Here is a 20,674-nt window from a genome sequence, read left to right on the forward strand (position 1 = left end):
GAATTTTCTTTAATTGGAGTATCACAACGTTCCTGTTTGGTTGAACCTGCTGTACATTACTTATGAAAGGTGGCCTTCCCACCACTGAGTTCCATGGCTGTTAGCGAGTTTAGTGAGGGGGTTACACATATTTCTACTGCTGGTAACACTGTCTGGTATGGAGGAGGGGCCACTGCACAGGATCGGACAAACTGCAATGGGTTATAGACTCAGCCAGTTCCATCATAGGCACAAGCCTCACAACCATTGAGACAATCTTCAAAAGGCAATATCTCAAAAAGAAATCAGCATCCATCATTAAGAACCCTCACCACCAAGCACAATCTCTTCTCATTGCTACCATCAAGGAGGTACAACACCCTAAAGATACAGTCAATGATTTTGGAACAGCAGCCTCCCCTCTGCTATCACATTTCTGAATAGTCCATGAACTTTTTTACTAAGTGAGGGTTCAGTGTCTGGCATGTGCCTACTGTAATAGTAGTGGAAGCACAAACAAGAGAAAAATCTGCAGATGCTGGAAATCGAAGCAACACACACAAAATGCTGGAGGAACTCAGCAGGCCAGGCAGCATCTATGGAAAAGAGTAAGGAATTTACATTTGGTGCTGAGACCCTTCATCAGGACTGGAGGAAATAAAAAAAAAGCAATAGTAGTGGAGTCAGTTTAATTGTACCATTCAAAAAGAGTATCTGTGTGGCTTTGGGGAAAGGACTTGAAAAGCTCAGCCAGCCTCTTTCCTTGAAGTTTGCTATTCATTGAAGTTCTGTGAAGCAGACCTCACAATGTTCATTTATCATCACAAAGAGATATGCAGTTGTCTGTAGGGAGTTTGTACAAGTTGCCTGTAATCTCGTGGGTTTCCTCTGGTTTCTTCTCACATTCCAAGTATATTAATCGGTCACATTGGTGTGATTGGGCGGCACAGGCTCATTAGTCCAGAAGGACCTGTTACCATGCTGTATCTCCAAAACAAATAAACCACGGCTGTTTTGTCTGCTTGTTGAAAAGCCAATAGGTGCAGACAGTGGCAATCAGACAATACTCTAACTATGGTACAGGACACTAAGCTATTCCCATCAAGGCAGAGGAAGTCATGTTATTGATTCCAGAAATCTTATTATAAATCAGGAAGTACAGTATTTCTTCTTTCCAAGTGGAATCACCATTGCCAACCACTTATATTACCTCAATGAGGCAGAAGCACATGACTCATTATTTTCTGATTATAAATATTGGTAAAAGATGGGTATAGATATCTCGCTTGTAGAAGTCTAGAATTCCTAGCATATCTAGGCTTGGATTTTTGGTGTGGAAAAGGTTAATATTTCATATACAGTCAACTCAATGTGAACATGGGTAGCAAATAATATTAAAATAGCTACACAATTGTGGCTTTTAAAAACAGCTCTAAAAATATTCAGATGAAGCAGTCAAAACCTACTGCCGACCCTCTACCAACAGATTTCTGATTGGACAATTAACCAACCCATAACTACTACCTCACTATTTTCTTTCTCTTGTACTAAATTTAAAAAAATATGTATATATTTCCTATTGTAACTTAAAGTACATTGTGTAATGCACTTTTCTGCTGCCATGAAACAACAAATTTCACACCATATGGCTGTGATATTAAACCTGATTCTTCTCTGCTGGTAAGCACTGAAGTGATGAGATGTTATGATGTGATAAAACATTTTATCAATGCAAGTGCTCCGAAGAGAAACATGTCAGTCAGCTTGGATTCTTGTCTATTATTTGTAGTTTTATATTCATCCACTTTCAATAACAGAAGGAAAGAAAACTTGAGAAACTCACCTTTAATTGTGTAGCATTTTGTATAGCAGTATTTTAATCAGCAGATTTGCACTGTAATTCAAGTTTTCTCATCTTTAACAAGCTTTTGTTTATTTCAGGGTTTGATTAACCAAAACCCTGAGGTGAACAAAAATGAAATATAAATTTTATTGGAAGTCAGTAACAGGGACAATAGATCATATAAAGTTTGCTGCAATTTTACATTTATTAAACTACAGAATGAAGCACATATTTTACACATTCTAAACATTTTACACATCAAATCGCTCTGGTTATTCTGTTAAATGGGCAAATGAAAACCTCAAGACATCTATGACAAGAATATCTGTATAAAAATTGTGAATATGTAAACTGTTTAAGCAGTGATAGGATTCCATCTCTTCCAAGTCATCCATTTTGTTGCATATTTTATTGTTGGTTTGTGGGGGAAGGGAGGGAGGGAGAGAGAAAGTAAAAAGTTACATCAACTCACAGGCTTTGTTTCAGATGGTTAAATGCTAATTTCATTTTCTCGCATGACCACTGGTAGTTATTCTAGCCAATTTCTGCCTGGTCCCGATTAACTACATCGTGTTCAAGTTAAATTTTAAACAAAAACATTAAGAAAGCAAGATTGTTCCACTGGTTTCCTTCCGTGTTGGAATGTCAACCAGACATGCGACTGAACAGAATGGCAATTCTGTAACTTAAGCACTGATGCCAGACAAACCGGTAGCCGGAAAGCCACTTTCCCGGCTCAGCTGGAAACAAGAAGGCACACATGAAGAGTTCTTCACTGATGTTTCCAGTGTTAAACCAACTTCCTGCATCCAACACCTGGGACAAAAGAAAATCAAAGATAAAGGATTAAAATAAAACAACCATCTGCCTAAGTTCAGCAGTGGTCATCACCACGGTTTCTCCCACTCCCATCAGGAAAGTTGCTATGCAGGATCCACACCAGAACCACTGGACTCAAGTTACTTCACCCAAATCATCAAGCACATCAACATCTCCATCCATTAACTCACACCGGTACGACTACCTCCTCATCAGTCACTCCTCTCCAAAGCCCCGTAATACCCTTCATCTCCCCATGCATTGCCACTTCACACCTCACTGTCCTGCTGCTACTGAGAGCTACCTAGTGTTACTTCAAGCACACACACCCAGTCTATTTATACAAGCTAACCTTGTGTAGATATACATTGTGTTTTATAGGATTGCTTTTAGATTTCTATTTATTGCCTTGTTTTTAAAATGGTGTTCTTTATGTTTATTGTGTTTTTTTTTTGTGCTGCATCAGATCTGGAGTAACAATCATTTTGTTCTCCTTTGCACTTGTGTATTGAAAATTGACAATAAACAAACGTGAATCTTGAATAAATGCAGTGATTTATATAACAATTGTGTAGTACTGGTCTGATCTTGCGTGACTGGTTGCTACACTCTGAGAAAAATCTAATTGCATAGTACTACATTAGGTGCTAGTGGGCCTTCAAAAACCCTAGTATCGAAAGGAGGCAGTGAACAGAATGCACACTTCAGAAGAAACATTTTGTTTATAGGACAGAGAAAAAGGAAATATGAACAAAATATTTACTTGAGTAAGGACAATTCAAAATTCACCACTGTTAGGTTACTGCAAGTTAATACATTTAACAGGTCTAGCTTTGGGCTACTCACCAATCACTTACTGACATCACACAGTAAACGGGCAGTTTCTGGAACTCGTTAAAGGCAGATTGCTTCAATGTGTATGCTCCCATGTTTTCAAAGATGACCCAATCACCTACACTTAATTCAGGTAGGAGACAGTGCTCTACAACCTGATCAAGCCCATCACAGGATGGTCCCCACAGGCTACTGGCAAATACAGGCTCTCCTGAATTAAGCTTCTGATGGGGAAAAATAAATCAGAATGAATTTTCAGCTATATTGGATTATCCCATATTCATCCAGAAAACCAAACAGTGCTCCAAGTACATAATTAATACCAAGGGTGAATGGAAAGATATTCTTATGTATAACTGAGGCAGCACTAAATTAGTAGCTACCTTCATTATTTTCACTCCCAATGCAAGACAACTCAGAAGCTTTACATTCCTCTGCTATCAGTTCTTTGATAACAATTGGCTCGTCACATACAAGTGTTTGATGGCACTGGGCCTGTACTCACTGAAGTTTAAGAAGAATGACGGGGTGGATTTCATGGAAACATATCGAATATTGAAAGGCCTAGACAGAGTGGACATGGAGAGGAGACCTCAGAAGAGAAAGATACCCCTTTAGAACAGAGAGGGGGACGAACTTCTTTAGCCAGGCAGTAAATCTGTTGAATTCAATACTACAGTGGCAGTGGAGGCCAAGTCATTGGGTATATTTAAAGCACAAGTTCTTGATTAGTAAGGATATCAAACGTTACAGGGAAAAGGGCAGGAGAATGGAGTTGAGGGGGATAATAAATCAGCCACGATGGAATGGCAGAGCAAACTTGATTGGCCAAATGGCCTAATTCAGTTCCTACATCTTTACTGTCTTACCGGTTCAGAAAGATATTCTGTTTAGAGATACAGCATGGTAACAGTCTGTGCTACCCAATTATAACCATGTGACCTACTAATCCGTATGCCTTTGTAATGTGTGAGGAAACTGCAACAATGAAGGAAACCCACATGACCATGGGGAGCATTACAAACTCCTTACAGTCAGTGGCAGGAAGTGAACAGTGGTCATTGGTGCTGTAAAGTGACTGCATTAAGCACTACACTTACTGTATTAATACAGAGCAAAACCGCGTTCACGTTTAATATGTACGTAGTACTGAGCTTCATACTTTCACATGCTCTCTACAAAATTGTTAACCCACCTTGTGAAGAATTGGAATGGTATTCACAGTTCCATACAAGTTATTTGCAAAACAGCCATAAACACCGTCACTTATGTAATACATGAAGAATGGCTCATCGTTCAGAGAAGGAACTAAGACAGAAAGAAATCTTTATCGATACTCAGTCAACTTTTTGTTAATTCTCATTTAGTATAATTAAATGGTCACTGTAGACTGCAGATCAGGACATATGTACACAATTCTTCGAATGAAGTCAAATTCAATCCACACCAAGAGGATGAATATATAACAATTCAGTGAATTTATAAATAATATGGTTTCAAAGGAAAAGTTAGAGAAAAATTTTGGGACTTATTGAAGGAGAACTGTCACAATGATACACAAACATATGGATTAAAAATGTTAACTTTAAGCCTTACTTCAAAGATACACAATCAGGAAAGCTAAAGAAATGAGGCTAAATCTCTATCATGAAAAATATCAGAAACAGTCTTTTGGTAGGGCAAGCGATACAAATCATTTAAGATAAATAAATGGCATTTAAGAAATTGTAAGGTTGCATGGAAAGATGAGCTTCATTAGCTAATTCCCTCCCCCTCCCCGTATCTGTAGTAATATAAATTTTAGAGTTTCCAATAGGTTCAGTCTAATCCATTGAGAATTTAAAAATCCACAGGAGAAATGTGAATTCTCTTTTCGAGAAACTTGAACATACAGAGAGATGGGTGGTGGTGAGGAGGAGAACTGGGAATGAACTATTGAATACAGGGAACTTATTTTGTATACAGGTGTCCCCCACTTTACAAAAGTTTGTTTTACGCCACTTCGCTTTTACGAAAGACTTACATTAGTACCTGTTTTTGCTAACCGAAAGAAATCCGAAGAGGATTTTCACTTTTGCAAAAAAGGCGCCCACTTTAAATTTGTGTTTACCCCGAGAAAGACTACCATAACCGCAAAGCCTTGCGCGGGCAGGTGTGTGCGCATGCGTGTATGTGCCAATTTTTGGTATGATTTGGTAGGTTATTTTTTTGGTCTGGGAATGCTCAAAAAATTTTCCCATATAAATTAATGGTAATTGCTTCTTTGCTTTATGCCATTTTGGCTTACGAAAGGTTTCACAGGAACGCTCTGCTTTCGGATAGTGGGGAATACCTGTATTATTGGTGAAAAAAATAGCATTCTATTCAAAAACTGACAGCATGAACATAGATTTTTCCCACTTCTGGTAATTTCTCCTTCCTCCCTTTCTCCATTCCCCATTCTGACTCCCCTTTTAACCTTCTCTTCTCATCTGTCCATCAGCTCCGTCTAGTGCCCTCTTCCTTCCCTTCCAAGGTTGGCCACCAGATTCCTTCTCCTTCAGCCCTTTACCTCGTCCACCTATAACTTCCCAACTTTTCACCATGATCCTGCTCCCCCACCCATTCACCTTCCCCCTCACCTGGCTTCACTTATCAGCTTACACACATTCCTCTCCCCTGACCTTATTGTGATTCCTTTCCCTTTCCTTTCCAGTCCTGAAGGATCTCAGTCTGAAACATTGTCTCTTTATTCCTTCCCATTGATGCTGTCTGGCCTGCCGAGTTCCTTCAGCATTTTGTGTGTGTTGTTCTATTCAAAAACTAATGCTACACCCAATCTTTTGCACGGGCTGATAAAAGCTATTTCCAGTATATCAAAGCAAAAAGCACTTGTCATTAAAACATACAAAGATAATAATTTAACATGAAAGTCAATTATTGGGATGGTATTACATATATCCTATATCTTACGAGTGAATTGCATACATGGAGCAAAAAGCATATTAATAATGACACAGTAGAAACCCACAGGATTACCTTCAGACTGATTCTTTAAGTCTCTTGCAATAGTCTTCTTGGCTACTATGTTAACTGCTAGTGTGAATGCAGAATTCACATAGTAGCTACCAGGTTCAGCAATAATTTTAATATCACTTTCAGGAGGGAAGTAAATCTCAAGGAGTGGATTTATGGCATCAAAAACCTAGAATTGGAGAATAGTAAGTAATGAAAACTCAGTCACTTCCACTGTGTCTAGACTCAGACATATGATCTATATATGCATATGTATTTACATTTATTGTGCTTTTTTTGTACTGCATTGGATCCAGAGTAATAATTATTTTATTTTCCTTTACTGGAAATGATGTTAAACAATCTTGAATCTTGTTATATTAATTCTTAGGTTTACTAGATATAGCTCTACGAATCAACCATTAAAGGACAAACTACTGATATACAAAATCTTTACAATTTATTTTATAGACAAGGTTTGTGCAATACGCAAACTAAGATAAGACAAATCTCTTCCAAAATTTTATGTAGTTTATTACATTATACATAGTCTATGGGAAACATTAGGTAAGCTTCCAAAAAATTTGGAGGGGTGATATGTAGTAGAGTAAACTTATCAGGCTTTTGCAAGTGAGGCTTCCAAACAGCCATTATCATGCACACAAGAACAGTTTTGAAGTTTTCCTACACTTGTCAATTGTTCACAAGCAAAGATATTGAGCTTGGAGAAATTGCTATTTTATATAAAAAATATATACAGGACAATTTTCATCCTGAATTTGGAATAAGTTAAAACAACAGATCTTCACACCTTTTCAAGTTGTAATTCACCATCCGTTCCAGAAAATCCACCTCCAATGTCAAGCAGACTCATATCAAAACCAAATTCTTTCTATAACAGAAAACATGAGGAAACACTGAAAGTTGTATTCAATTGTTTTAAAACAAAAATCTTGATTTGTAAACTGCACTTCCTTTAAAATGATATAAATATAAAAGATAAAACTATGAACACATTACCTCAAGGGTACAAGTTTTTTTTAAACAAAATATAAACTGAAAAGCATGGTTAAGTTGGGTTACTGGGCTGTTAATTATAACAACAGCCACAGATAGCAATGATTTTCAACCTGACCCTTCAGAGTGCAGAGGCAGAAATTTCACGATGTCACACTGCACAATATTTGCTGTATTTCTCTTTTCTATCAAATGCATCCAATTTCAATATATACCTTGAAATGACAGTAGATATGTAAGCCATCAATTTACAATTATTAAAATTTGGTAAACCATTAGCAATGTTTTGAATAGCACCCTCTTTTGGATTAATTTGAACAGTGGCCAATCAGAGATTGGGAGCGACAGAAGAGATGAAACATGTCAGCAAATGTACATATTAAAGCAGTGCTTTATGGGAGTTTCAGTGTTTGAACAATGGCCAACCAGAGATCCGGATTCATTAACAAGGGTAAATAAAAGTGAGGTGGGGCAAGCAGAGCGGCCTTTGTTGGAGTGGATAGTGTTAGAGAGGGGATATGAATCTTCAGCTCTTTGAGACTTCAGCAAGAAGATTGAGTGAGAGATGGCAAAAAGTTGTAGGTAGATTTTTTTCCAGTTTATTTATTGTTTCCTTCTTTATAATTGCACAGATGGAGCAGTAGTGATGCCAAACATGATGTGGGAAGGCAGCGAGATCTGCAGTGCTCCGATGACTACAACTGCAAGTGTATCCAGGGGCAGCTTCTAACAATTTGTGTTAAGGAGTTGGACCTGCAACTGGATGAACTCTGGGGTGGCAGACAGGACACAGAGGTAGTTACACCTAAGGTGCAGGACAGAGGAAACTGGGTGACAGTCATGAGAATGAAAGGGGTTAAACAGCCAGTGTAGAGTACCCCTGTGGCCATCCCCTCTAACAGCAGGTATACCACTTTGGATACCTTTGGGGGTGGGGATGACCTAGCAGAGGGAAGTTACAGTGCCCAGGTCTTTAACACCAAGTCTGGCTCTGGCTCAGGGGCAATAGAGGCAAGAAGAGTCAAATTGTGCTGGTAGGGGATTTGTTATTTAGATGAACATAAAGGAGATTCTGTGGACGAGAATGAGATTCCTGGATAGTATCTTACCTCCTGGTGCCAGGGTCTAGGACATCTCTGATCGAGTCCTCAGCATACTTAAGTGGAAGGGTGAGCAGTCAGAGGTTGTGGTCCATAAAGGTACCAAGGTACATAGGTAGGAAGAGGGATGAGGTACAGCAAAGTGAATTCAGAAAGTTAGGTGCTAAATTAAAGGATAGCATCTCTAGGGTTGAGATCTCAGGGTTGCAACCCATGCCACATGCTGTGAGGCCAGAAATAAGAAGCGCATTCAGCTTAACTGTCACTAAGGAGTTGGTGTAGGAGGGAGGGCTTCAGATTTTTGGATTATTGATCCCTTCTAGAAAAAGTGGGATCTTTTCAGAAGAGATTGCTTGCACCAAAACTGAAGGGGATCTAATGTCCTAAAGGGAAGGTTTGCTAGTACTGCAGACAGGTTTAATTGAGAGTTACAGGGGAATGGAAACCAGAATGCTAGAACAGATAGTGGAGAGGTTGTGAAGACAGATGTTGTTAAGTCTTCACAGAAAGTCTGGAATCAAAAGGTTGAACATGGTGGAACTAATGTTCTGAGCTGCATATATTTCAATGCAAAAAGTACCGTTGGGAAGGCAGATAAGCTCAGAGCATGGATCAACATATGGAATTATGATATTGTAGCCATTAGTGAGACTTGGTTGCAGGAAGGGCAGGACTGGCAGCTCGGTGTTCCTGGGTTGTTGTTTTAGATGTGACAGAGTGGGAGGGATTAAAGGGGAGGGAAGCATTACTGGTCAGGGAAAATGTCATGACAGTGCTCAGCCAGGATAGACCGGAGAGCTCATCCAGTAAGGATTTATGGGTGGAACTGAGGGACAAGATTGGTTGGACCACGTTAATGGGGCTTTAAAATATTCTTAGCGATTGGTGAGGTAACAGAGAATGGAGAAAAGCTAATGTTGTTCCACTGTTTAAGAAAGGCTCTAATAGGTTCAAGGTTTATTTTATTGTCAAAGTATACATGTACAACTCTGACACCTTGTCTTCTTAAGATAGCCATGAAATACACATGAAAAAGTAAAAGAAACAAAACTCAGACATCTGAATCCCCCATCCTATCACTGCATAAAAAGAACAGCGACAATAACAATCCCAGACCCCCTCCCCAGAAAAACCAGGAAAATTATAGGCCAGTGAGCCTGACACCAGTAGTGGGGAAGTTTTTGTAAGGTATTCATAAGGGACCAGATAAATGAAGATTTGGATAGGCAGGGACTGATTAGGGACAGTCAGCATGGCATTGTGTGTGGTAGGTCATGTCTAACCAATCTTATAAAGTTTTTTAAGAAAGTTACCAGGAAAGTTGATGAAAGCAAGGCAGTGGATGTTGTCTACATGGACTTCAGCAAGGCATTTGACAAGGTCCTGCTTGGGATGTTTGTCAAGAAGGTTCAGTCACTTGGCATTCAAGATGAGGTAGTAAATTGGATTAGATACTGGCTTTGCAAGAGAAGCTAGAGAGTGGTTGTTGATGGATGCCTCTCTGACTGGAGGCCTGTGGCTAGTGGAATGCTGCAGGGATTGGTGCAAGGTCTATTGTTGTTTATTATCAACAATCTGGATGATAATGTGGTTAACTGGATCAGCAGATTTGCAGATGACACCAAGACTGTGGGTGTAGTAGACAGCAAGGTAGACTATCAAAGCTTGGAATAAGATCTGGACACCAGCTGGAAAAATTGACTGAAAAATGGCAGATGGAATTTAATGCAGTCAAATGTGATGAGTGAAGAAGAGGAAAGGGATCTGGGAATACAGGTTCATAGTTAATTGAAAACTGCATCTCAGGTAGACAGGGTCGTAGAGAAAGCTTTTGGCACATTAGCCTTTATAGATCAAAGTATTGAGTACAGGAGGTTTTATGTTATGTCGAAGTTGTACAAGATATTGGTAAGGCCTAATTTGAAGTATTGTGTGCATTTTTGGTCACTTATCTACAGGAAAGATTTAAAAAAGAATGAAAGAGTACAAAAAAAATTGAAGGGGTTAGAGCTTTATTCCCTGGAACATAGAACATTGAGAGGACATTTGATAGAAGTATACAACATTATGAGAGGTATAGATAGGGTATAGTGGCAAGCTTTTTCCACTGAGGTTGGTGAGGTTACAACTAGAGGTCAGCGATTAAGGATAAGAGGTGAAATGCTTAAAGGAAAACGAGGGAAAGCTTCTTCACTCAGAGGGTGGTGAGAGTGTGAAATGAGCTGCCAACGCAAGTGGTGGATGTGATTTTGATTTCGATGCTTAAAAGAATTTTGGATAGGTACATGGATGGGAGGGGTAAGGAGGGCTACGGTCCAGGTACAGGTCGATGGGACTAGGCAGTTTAAATGGTTTGGCATGGACTAGATGGGTCAATTGCCTGTTTATATGCTGCACTGTTCTATGATTCTAACACTGCACAGTAAAAACATCACACTTCAGACTGTATCTTGTTAATATAAAATGGTAAAGAATCCACAAATTAACATGATACTTACACCCATATCAAAGATGCAACGAGCATCAGATAAAGCGTGCAGGTAAGTCTCTATATTGCTTTTTGGATGTGAAACATGAAATCTGTTGAAAATAATAAATATATATAATATTCTGGATTCACTGGCACTTAGTACTGGTCATTTACTCATCTGACAAGCCTCTTTTTAATCAGATTTAACAATGAATAACTTAGATGTTTCTAATTTTTTAAGCCCACATGTAACATTTTTTAAAACATTAAGTTTCTAAAGTAGCCTGAATTGATCTGGCCTTAATTTAGAGATTTTTGTCCTACCCACTCCTCTCCCATCTCCTGAAACTGAAAACTTGTTTTCACTTTCTTGGTAATGACAGCGTTTTTAACCTGAAACTGTTCATTATGCTTTCCATAGATGTTGCCAGATCTGAGTGTTTCCCGCATTGTTTGTATTTCATTACTTAACTTTAAATCATTGTGATTTAATTATATAGCATAGGAATCAAAGTTATCTAAATTCAACTGCCTTGTCTATCAGAGCTGCGTATGAAAATAAAACAAAATATTGAACGCTTAAATGGCCAGAAGAAATGGTTACATTTTCTATTTAAGAGTTGTCTAGTGAAATAAAGTATTAAAGTTGTCACAATGTTTATACCATTGTTAGTAATAAAAAAAACCCTTAAAATTTCACCAAAGCACTTAGATATAAATGATGCTACGAAGCCAAAGCCACCTTTGGAGCATCTCCAGATATTAAGCACATACAGTGGCCACTTTATTAGACAGCTCATGCACCTAATATAGTGGCCATTGAGTGCGCTCGACATATTGCGAATTCTGAGATGCTATTCTGCACAGAACCGCCATTCACTGGATGAAGGGTCACAGTCCAAAATGTCATTGTTTATTCATTTCCAGAGATGCTGCCTGTTTCTCCAGCATTTTAATGTCTCTTGCTCACTGGATGTTTTTGTTTTTCAGCATCATTTTTTGTAAACTATAGAGACTTGTGTGTGAAAATCCCAGATCAGCAAATTTCAGATCACTCAAACTGCTATCGATTACTAATTTAACTGGTTCGGCAAAATTGTGGGCCGACTGGCCGTTCCTGGGCTATATTGTTCTCTGTTTACCCTGCCTAGCACTTATCATTCCATGATTAAAGTCACTTAAATCACATTTTTTCCCCATTTTGGTGTTTGGTCTGAACAACAACTGAACCACTTGACCACATCTGCATGCTTTTATGCACTTGGCTGAGTAATGAAGCATAAACATTTATATTCCAGCTAAAGCATGTACTACAACACAAAACACAGACTTAATTAGAAAATGCATAAACTAAAAGGTCGTGTTTAAATTATTCAATGGTGATAGGGTAACAGACAGTAGATAAACAACAAAATAAAAACAAGGACACCTCCATTGCCACCGCAGTAGCTCTCCTACATGGATGCAACAGTTTCTGTGCAAGTTTCAGACTGTGTTGTCAAGGTGAAAAATACAAGCATTCCTGATCCTGCATTAACATCCCAAAATCTGAATCCCAACTCTAGATGCTACTGGCCCACATCCCAACTACTGATATTGTATTACTGGCTAGCATATGGGATCCACATTAGAAAGGATAACAATGACTATGAAGTTCTTTATTGTAATTTTATAACTCAAACTGCATGGCGTAAATACAATTACATTTTTTTTGATGTTGACCAAAATATATTGTTCAAAATATTTCTATGTTGAACTACAGTGGTTATATCCCATTTTACCAAAATCAGAGTGTTTTTGATTACACATTTATTTAATTAAGATGACTACTCTCAGTGACAATCCCACAGCATACACGGAGTGAATGAATAAACTATGGGGCTTCCCATAATCATGCACAACTGTTCGGTATTTTCCAGTCTCTGTTATATTAATTTCTCTGAACTCATATTCCTGAATGCATGCTCCAATTTTTGTAATGGCAAGGATGATCAGATTAAAATGGGAGGGAAATAATGTATTTTTAAAAAATATTGTCAATACAAAGACAAAATTTCACTTAGAAGATGAGTGACTACTTAAAATTAAAAACTACAATATAAAGCATAATAATCAATTAACCTGTAGACTGGAATGCATGGTGAACACGTGCTTTTGCCAACCTACAAACTTGGAATGTTCAAGTTCATGTGATTGGAAAAGTAATTTACAATCCCACAGAAGTCATCCAGGAGCATAGAACATTACATTATTCTAGAATATTACAGCACAGAACAGGTCCTTTGGCCCACGATGTTGTGCTGACCTTTTAACCCACTCCAAGATCAATTGAACCCTTACTTCGTACTACTATTAAGCCCCCCATTTTTCTGTCTTCCATGTGACTACCTTAGAGTTTCTTAAATCATCACCCCTGGCAGTGTGTCTGACACACTCACCATTCTGCCTACTTCTGATACCCCACCCCATACTTTCCTCCAATCTTAAAGTTATGCCCCTAGTTTCATCTATTTCTGCCCTGGCAAAAAAAAGTCTCTGGCTATGCCTCTTATCATCTTGTCCACCTCTATCAAGTTGCCTCTCATTCTCCTTTGCTCTAAAAAGAAAAGCCCGAACTTGCTCAACCCATCTTCATAAAACATGCTGTCTAATCTAAGTAGCAACCTGGTAAATCTTCCCTGCACCTGCTCTAAAGCTTCTACATCCCTCTTGAAATGAGGCGACCAGAACGGATTATTCCAAGTATAAGCTAAACAGGGTTTAAAAGTGCTGTGACCATGACTTGCGGCTCTTGAATTCAATCCTGACTAATGAATACCAACACACAATATGCCTTTTTAACAGCCTTATCAACCAGTGTGGCAAATTTAAGGGATCCATGGACGAGGACCCCAAGATCCCTCTGTTCCTCCTCACTGCTAATTATGCCATTGACGCTATATTTCAAGAAATTGTGGAAATGCTGATGGAAGCTGGAAGCCAGAAAGATCTCACAGGTATTTTAAAATATGCAATGAAAAGCTATCCAATTTTTCCTTCTGTGCTACCAGAATTCCCACACAGATTTAAATACCAAGAAGTTTGCTGCGCATTTTATGTTCCGCGTGGAAAAACTCAAATTTTTATGTCATGGGCGACAAGCACAGATCAGAATATCTGTATAAATCAGGAATGTGCTATACATTTAACAGATCACTGTTTGATTTTAAATAAGCAAGCATAGCACATGGCTCAGTTTCATGACGTCTTACCAGAATTTTGTAGTATTTGTTACTTGTGCACGGAGCAAGAACAACGGCACAGTAGAAATGATTGAACTTTTTTACTGAGTCATTAGTAATATCATACACTGGCCAACTTAGTGTGGAAGCAATGAACTGAGCCCACCAAGATGAAAGCATGTGACTTTGAAAGCTCACGCACAAAAGAGAAAGCTCTGCACATAGGAGGCCCCATCGATTCACTGCACAATCAATCGGCTGCATGCACAATCGATCCAATACAGTTCATTATTAGATTTTTTTAAAATTCTGCTCACCTTACACCAACCACCTGAATCCCTAGTTCTTTGGCAGATTCCAAAAGGTGCCTGCAATCCTTCAATGTAGCTCCAAACTTCATACCCATCTCATTTTCTTCATTTGAAACTGCAGTTGCAATGTCTACCAAGAGCCTAAGAGAAGAGGAAGATGATTGGGGCACAGTTGGTTTATATCATCATATTTGTAGCTTGAAGACTTTCAGAAGTATGATGAAGATTATGTTGGCAGAAGCTCCCACTTCCAAGCTCCGAATGTGAACCTAAATGAAAACAAATCCTGCGCAGGAGAGAAAACTGATGATTAGGGTCTCGGCATGTAGCTACATGTAAAGGACAGGGAGGAGAATAAATATGTAGCAAGCCAAGACTGAATGATTCATCAAGAGTTGACTGGATACTGTAACAAAAGACAAGAACAATAGTGCACTTAATTGATTAGCTGACTTAAGTTTACCAATTAACAAAAAGTTGTTAGTTATTCTATTACTGATTTAACAACTCAGTACAACTCACTCAGCACTAAATTATTATACATTATCTTGACTAAGGTGGCAATATAAGGGATCATTAGTATCTTGAAATATGAGCATGAGGTGAAATATTCCATTCCAATCCAAACTCCTGATTGAAGGTATGAACGTGTAGAATGGGCAAGGAAAACAAGCCGCTGTGTTGTGCAGGCTTGACATAAGTAATGAACATCAACTTTGATGCTAAATGCTTTCTGGTATCTTGTCTTGGAACTTTACTCTTTGGTTTGGGCGGGGGAAATGAGAGGTGGAGCATGCCCCTTCATAATTTCAGCTATGCTGTTTATTACTCTGAATGTTATTGTGAAAGCGTGACAGATTCTTTCTCATCAGATTGTAATGTTATAAAACTTTCTAGGCTAAAAATACAATTCCTGGTAGCATATGGAGTATAGCAGAACAATCTATTATCCAGTTCTGAAACACATCTACTACATATCATCTACAGAAGTGTCAAGGACATCGAGGGAAACAGGTAAATTTTATGGAGCAGCATTTCTTAAAGCTATTTTGAAGTCAAAGTCCAATCAATTTACTTCCATAACACATATTTAACTTTTACTTAATTTTCATAGGGATGAACATAATAATAGTTAGCACGTGTCTTCTGCTCTCCTAGTTTCATATTCAGAAGGCTGCTGTCACCTTTAGGAAACATGCAACTTGGCAGTGAGTGACTTCAGGTGCCAGAGAAACAGTAGAGTAGCAGATTGGCAAGTACTGCACGAGGACATCCAGTTCCTGAATTGTGGCACTGACAACATTTCTACTGTTTGTGACTGCTAAATACATAAACTCGTCACGTGACCTGGGATAAATGAAGACACTCTTGGGTGGAGTGGCATCTAAAAAAATTGCCTTGCATCTATTCAAGCCTTCTTAGTGACAATTATTGCCAAACTTTCTGACAAGTAATGTCTAAATAAATTGGCCCCTTGGGTAAAATAGTGATATATTTTCCAAACATAATGCAGAGGGTTCAGTTTTTAAAATGTATAAATCAAGACAAGATAATGTGTCTTTTACCAAGAAATACAATGCTCTGCAAGACCTGAAATTATCTTATTCAGCAGGACCCAAAGAGGTTTTGGATGCATATATTTATTGCAAAATATCAATGTTCATACGTAAAACATTAACATAAAAGGAAAAGCATCTTAAAAAAATGTTATTTGGTAAATATGGAGGGTCTTGGGTGCATGAAGCATTATCTGGTAATGCTCAAGGAGGTGGGGTGGGGGAGGCAGGACAGGAGAGAGGGGAGGCTGCCTGGGGTGATGGTAGAGGCAGATACATTTGGAACTTCTAATAGATGCTTAGACAGACACATGAATCTGAGGAAAATGGAGGGGTATAGACCGTGTAGGCAGAAGATTAGTTAGCCATTTGATTGTGGGCCAAAGGGCCTGTTCATATGCTGTATTCTATTTGTGCTTGTATTTAAATCAGATGGATATTTTAAGGAATTTATGACCCAGTTTTAATTTAAGGTGACACAGGTTAATTCCTAAACTAGCAACTCCCTGAACAATCAACATTAAAAGATTTTACAATGATATATATTGCTTAATAGCAGTACAAGGAGGAAAAAAAAAATTTTTGTTTCTGTTACAGAACATGCTAATGAGTATTTTAGCTAGCATTATACACTTACTTAGCACTGGGATGGTTACGTGCAATTTTCAGAAGTTCAGCCTCGTTATCACAACTCATGATATTTATTCCCTTTCTGGCTGCATACTTAATCTGGGAGACCTGCTTGCATGGATTTATATAGATGATATTGTCAGGTGTTACGCCCAAGCTTTGCACAAGTGTTATTTCATTCTGTGTGAGAAAATACACAAGATCTGAGTAAAGTATCTGTGCTCGTTTAATTTAAAGAACATTTCAGAACTACGAAATAAAAATGAGAGAATGCAAACTCAAACTATAGCAACAGTCACCTTGTTTGCACAGGCAAAACCTGTTCCAAGAGCTGCCAGGACTTCAATTACAGATTGACTGCTGTTACACTTGACAGAGTAAAATGGTTTCACGTGCGTCATCACGTTCTGCCATCGAATGTTTTTCTTCATAACATTCCCAAGATCAGCAACAAAAAAGGCATTCCTTTCAGTTTGCTAAAATTGATTATAAAAATATTAGTTTCAAATGGACTCTGAAAATATGGTTTCAGTTATCTTTTTAGCAGCAACAGTTATAGAAAATAAGATTCTCTAAACCTTGATTACTTCATCTTCTGGAGAAACTTGACCATAAACAAGATTATCACAACCAAATTTGATCGGCTTTTATAACCAACCTGAATCCTATCTGGCAATCCTCTTAAAATGAAGGTGTAAATGTCAAATTCTAGTAAAATCCTTTTTAAATTGTCTACTGGGACCATTCACAGTTACCAACATTAATGAAAAATAAAGGGGGGAGGGTTATGTAAAGACTTCTAACTTGGATACCTTTTACTTGATTAGCCAGTTATTTTTTTGTGTGCAGAGTGTTTAAATCAGAGACCAGTTAGTCTAAATTATATTGTTCCCAATTTTCAATCTGCCAAAAATGACCAAGAACTGCACCTCTATAGAATTATTTTTCTTTCACAAGAGAAAATGAAAGCAAAAATAATAAACATTAATATAAAAGGAAAAGCATCTAAAAAAAAAAGCAAAAATAATTTAGCATATTTACATTAAATAGAAACGTCTGGATTTTGAGTCAAAGACAGGCCATTTGAGTTAAGAAAATTCTATCTTACACCATTTTACAACTATGACCCAAAGCTTTGAGACATGGAATAAAGTCTGCTCTTCTCAACTTGTGATATTTTGCTCATGCATATATGGCTGCATTTCACGTTCTGACAGTTTTCTAAGAAAATATTCTCCACGCCTGAGGGTGTTTCTACCATTTTACATGCAAACAATTTCTTAGAAAAGCTGTTGTGGAACAAATCAGAATGCATCAAATAAGTACGACATTTTGGTGTCTTATAAAATTAACAAACTTTTAAGCTGTCACAAATGATATATTAAAAACTCCAACATAGAAACAAATTGGTTTAAATAATACTTTTAGCATGTATTTTCCCTAATCAAATTACTTTTTTATAAGAACAGAACGGCATCCGTTAGTTTCATGAGACCATGGATCTGTGCCCTCTCCAGGCCACAGGCCTGGGCAAGGTTGTATGGAAGACCGGCAGTTGCCCATGCAGTGAGTCTCCCCTCTCCTCTATATATTTAGTTAAGTCACAGATACTGTACCATATTATTGGGGGGGGGGGGGGGAAGAGAAGGACAGGGGATCACATTCCCAGAGAAAAATTCATGCCACAATTTTCAGAACTGTTAATTTCTTTTCCCTTTGAATCCCATGTTATGTGGATATGAATTCCTACAGAATGTTATGGTTTTCATTTTAAGCCATTTTATCGGTGATGAGCAAGTGACCCAATTCTTTTATTCAACAGCCAAGTTCAACATTCTACACAAGACAAGGATTGTCAAACAGAAACAGATTTTGCAAAAAAACTTAGTTTTAGTCACTCAATGCTATGGAGGAACGCGATTTAGATATAATTAATTAATCTTTATTTATTTATTGAGATATAGTACAGAATAGGCCCTTCTGAACTTTCAAGCCACGCCATCCAGCAATCACCCAGTTTAGTCCTAGTCTAATCATGGGACAATTTACAATGACTAATTAACCAACTAAATAGTAAACCAGAGCATCTGGAGAAAATCCACACAGTCACGGGGAGAACATACAAATTCCTAACAGACAGAGGTGAGATTGAACCTGGGTTGCATGTACTGCAAAGCATTGTGCTAACTACTATGCTACTGTGCCATGTCATAAGAACATAAGAGATAGGAGCAGGAGTAGGCCAATGTCACCATGTTGACTGGGTCAAAGTATTATCAAAGTACATATTACTATATCCTACCTTGAGATTCATTTTCTTGTAGGCATTTACAGGAAAGTAAAGAAATCAGACATCCCACCTCTCCTGGAAGTTTTCCGCATACTGATAGCCGCTCCCTGATGCTCACAAATTACATACAATATCCCGGAAATTGATTTTTTTGAGAGCGAGAGAGAAAGAGAGGGAACGAGAGCAAGAGACAGCACCATGACAGAGCATTCCAAAAAAAATATAAAACGTACTTCACCCCAGACTACACTAAGGTGTAGTATACCTTAGTATACTAATAGGGGTATACTATTATATACCCCTAATAATAGGGGTAAAAAATGATGACAGTGTTGCTCGCTGCACTGTTTGCAACAGTGACTTTTCTATTGCCCATGGTGGGTTAAAATGTAAGACATATTGAGGTGAGTTTAACAGGTGTCACTTGTTCATTAGCATAGCTAATGTTATTTAAACTAGCCAGCTAGCTGCTAAGGAGCTACTCTATTGCAGACATCCCACCTTTCCTGGGAGTCTACCACAAACTGATGGTGCTCTCTCTCTGAAATGGGTTTTTGCAGGGTGGGATGTCTGAGAAATACAATAGAATTTATTAAAACCATATGCAAGCAAAGACTGACAAGCAACCAATGTGCAAAAGACACAAGATACAATAAAGAATATTGAGAACATAAGTTATAGAGTCCTTGAAAGAGTGTCTATAGGATGCGGAATCAGTTTACTGTTGTGATGAGTGAAGTTATCCACAATGGTCCAGAGCAAGTCATGCCTTCTCCAGTCTATGGGCACGTGAACAGATATGAGAGTACAGCACTGCCACACATTTTATCTGCAAGACTCATGAATTAGGAAAGGATCTAGAAAGTAGAGATATTTCAGGAAAGGGTATAGGGCTTACAGGAGAAAGCTGGTGTAGGTGTTTGGGGGAAAGGGGTTAATAGGTTAAAGCATGGTGACTCAGTGGAAACGGTGCGAAGACCAATGGATTAAAGAGCTTTCCATGTCTGCCATGGCTCCCTACAATGCAGAATATCAGGGAAAATTCCTGGCTGATAAAGAGCTCAACAGCAATGCATTCAAGTGTCTGTACATAGGATGTGACAAAGTGACTTGACTGTAGCGGCCGATTCAATTGACATTGCAACATCACGTCCAAATTAATACCACATTGTACTGACTAAAATTGACAAAATTTGTTGTTTCATATTTTGTATTTTTCTCCCCCAGCATGAATTCTGTAAGAACAAATTGCACCAAAATGCTTAAAATAAACCAAACAAAAGTTGAGTTCATAATCATCTATTCTCCTCTAATATACATCACCACAAACCTGTTTAGAATGCTGTGTTCACACTCTTTGCTGGAGTGACAGAGAATAATTTCTAAAACCTTATAGCCCCAGATTCAAATATTCATCCAACTTCTCCAGCCAATAAATCTAAGAAAGCATTCCATGTTCTGTAGCTTTCCTCCATTTTTTTCCCTCAGTGATTACCTTAATATTAACTCTTTTGAACCCTGAAACAGAAGTCTTGCTAGTTCACCTTACATAATCCACAAAGATTATTCTTTAAAAATAAAATCATTTTCACATTTCCTTTGACTTCCAC

General features: G+C 38.1%; 1 protein-coding gene across 2 annotated transcripts in view; it reads right to left on the bottom strand.

The window, feature by feature from the left end:
* Positions 1-2,190: 2,190 nt before the first annotated feature.
* The window catches only part of LOC132395467 (antizyme inhibitor 1-like), a 48,779-nt gene continuing 30,295 nt past the window's right edge, over positions 2,191-20,674 (bottom strand). For both annotated transcript variants that reach the window (XM_059972139.1, XM_059972129.1), the window contains 9 exons: positions 17,074-17,250; positions 16,782-16,954; positions 14,595-14,729; positions 11,085-11,166; positions 7,281-7,361; positions 6,494-6,659; positions 4,671-4,783; positions 3,488-3,699; positions 2,191-2,638 (listed from right to left, as the gene is read on the bottom strand). In XM_059972139.1, the coding sequence (XP_059828122.1) occupies positions 2,509-2,638; positions 3,488-3,699; positions 4,671-4,783; positions 6,494-6,659; positions 7,281-7,361; positions 11,085-11,166; positions 14,595-14,729; positions 16,782-16,954; positions 17,074-17,250 (1,269 nt within the window). In that variant the 3' untranslated portion in view covers positions 2,191-2,508. The remainder of the gene's footprint in view (positions 2,639-3,487; positions 3,700-4,670; positions 4,784-6,493; positions 6,660-7,280; positions 7,362-11,084; positions 11,167-14,594; positions 14,730-16,781; positions 16,955-17,073; positions 17,251-20,674) is intronic.

The sequence above is a fragment of the Hypanus sabinus genome, chromosome 1 (genome assembly GCF_030144855.1).
Source record: "Hypanus sabinus isolate sHypSab1 chromosome 1, sHypSab1.hap1, whole genome shotgun sequence".
Taxonomy (NCBI): Eukaryota; Metazoa; Chordata; class Chondrichthyes; order Myliobatiformes; family Dasyatidae; genus Hypanus; species Hypanus sabinus.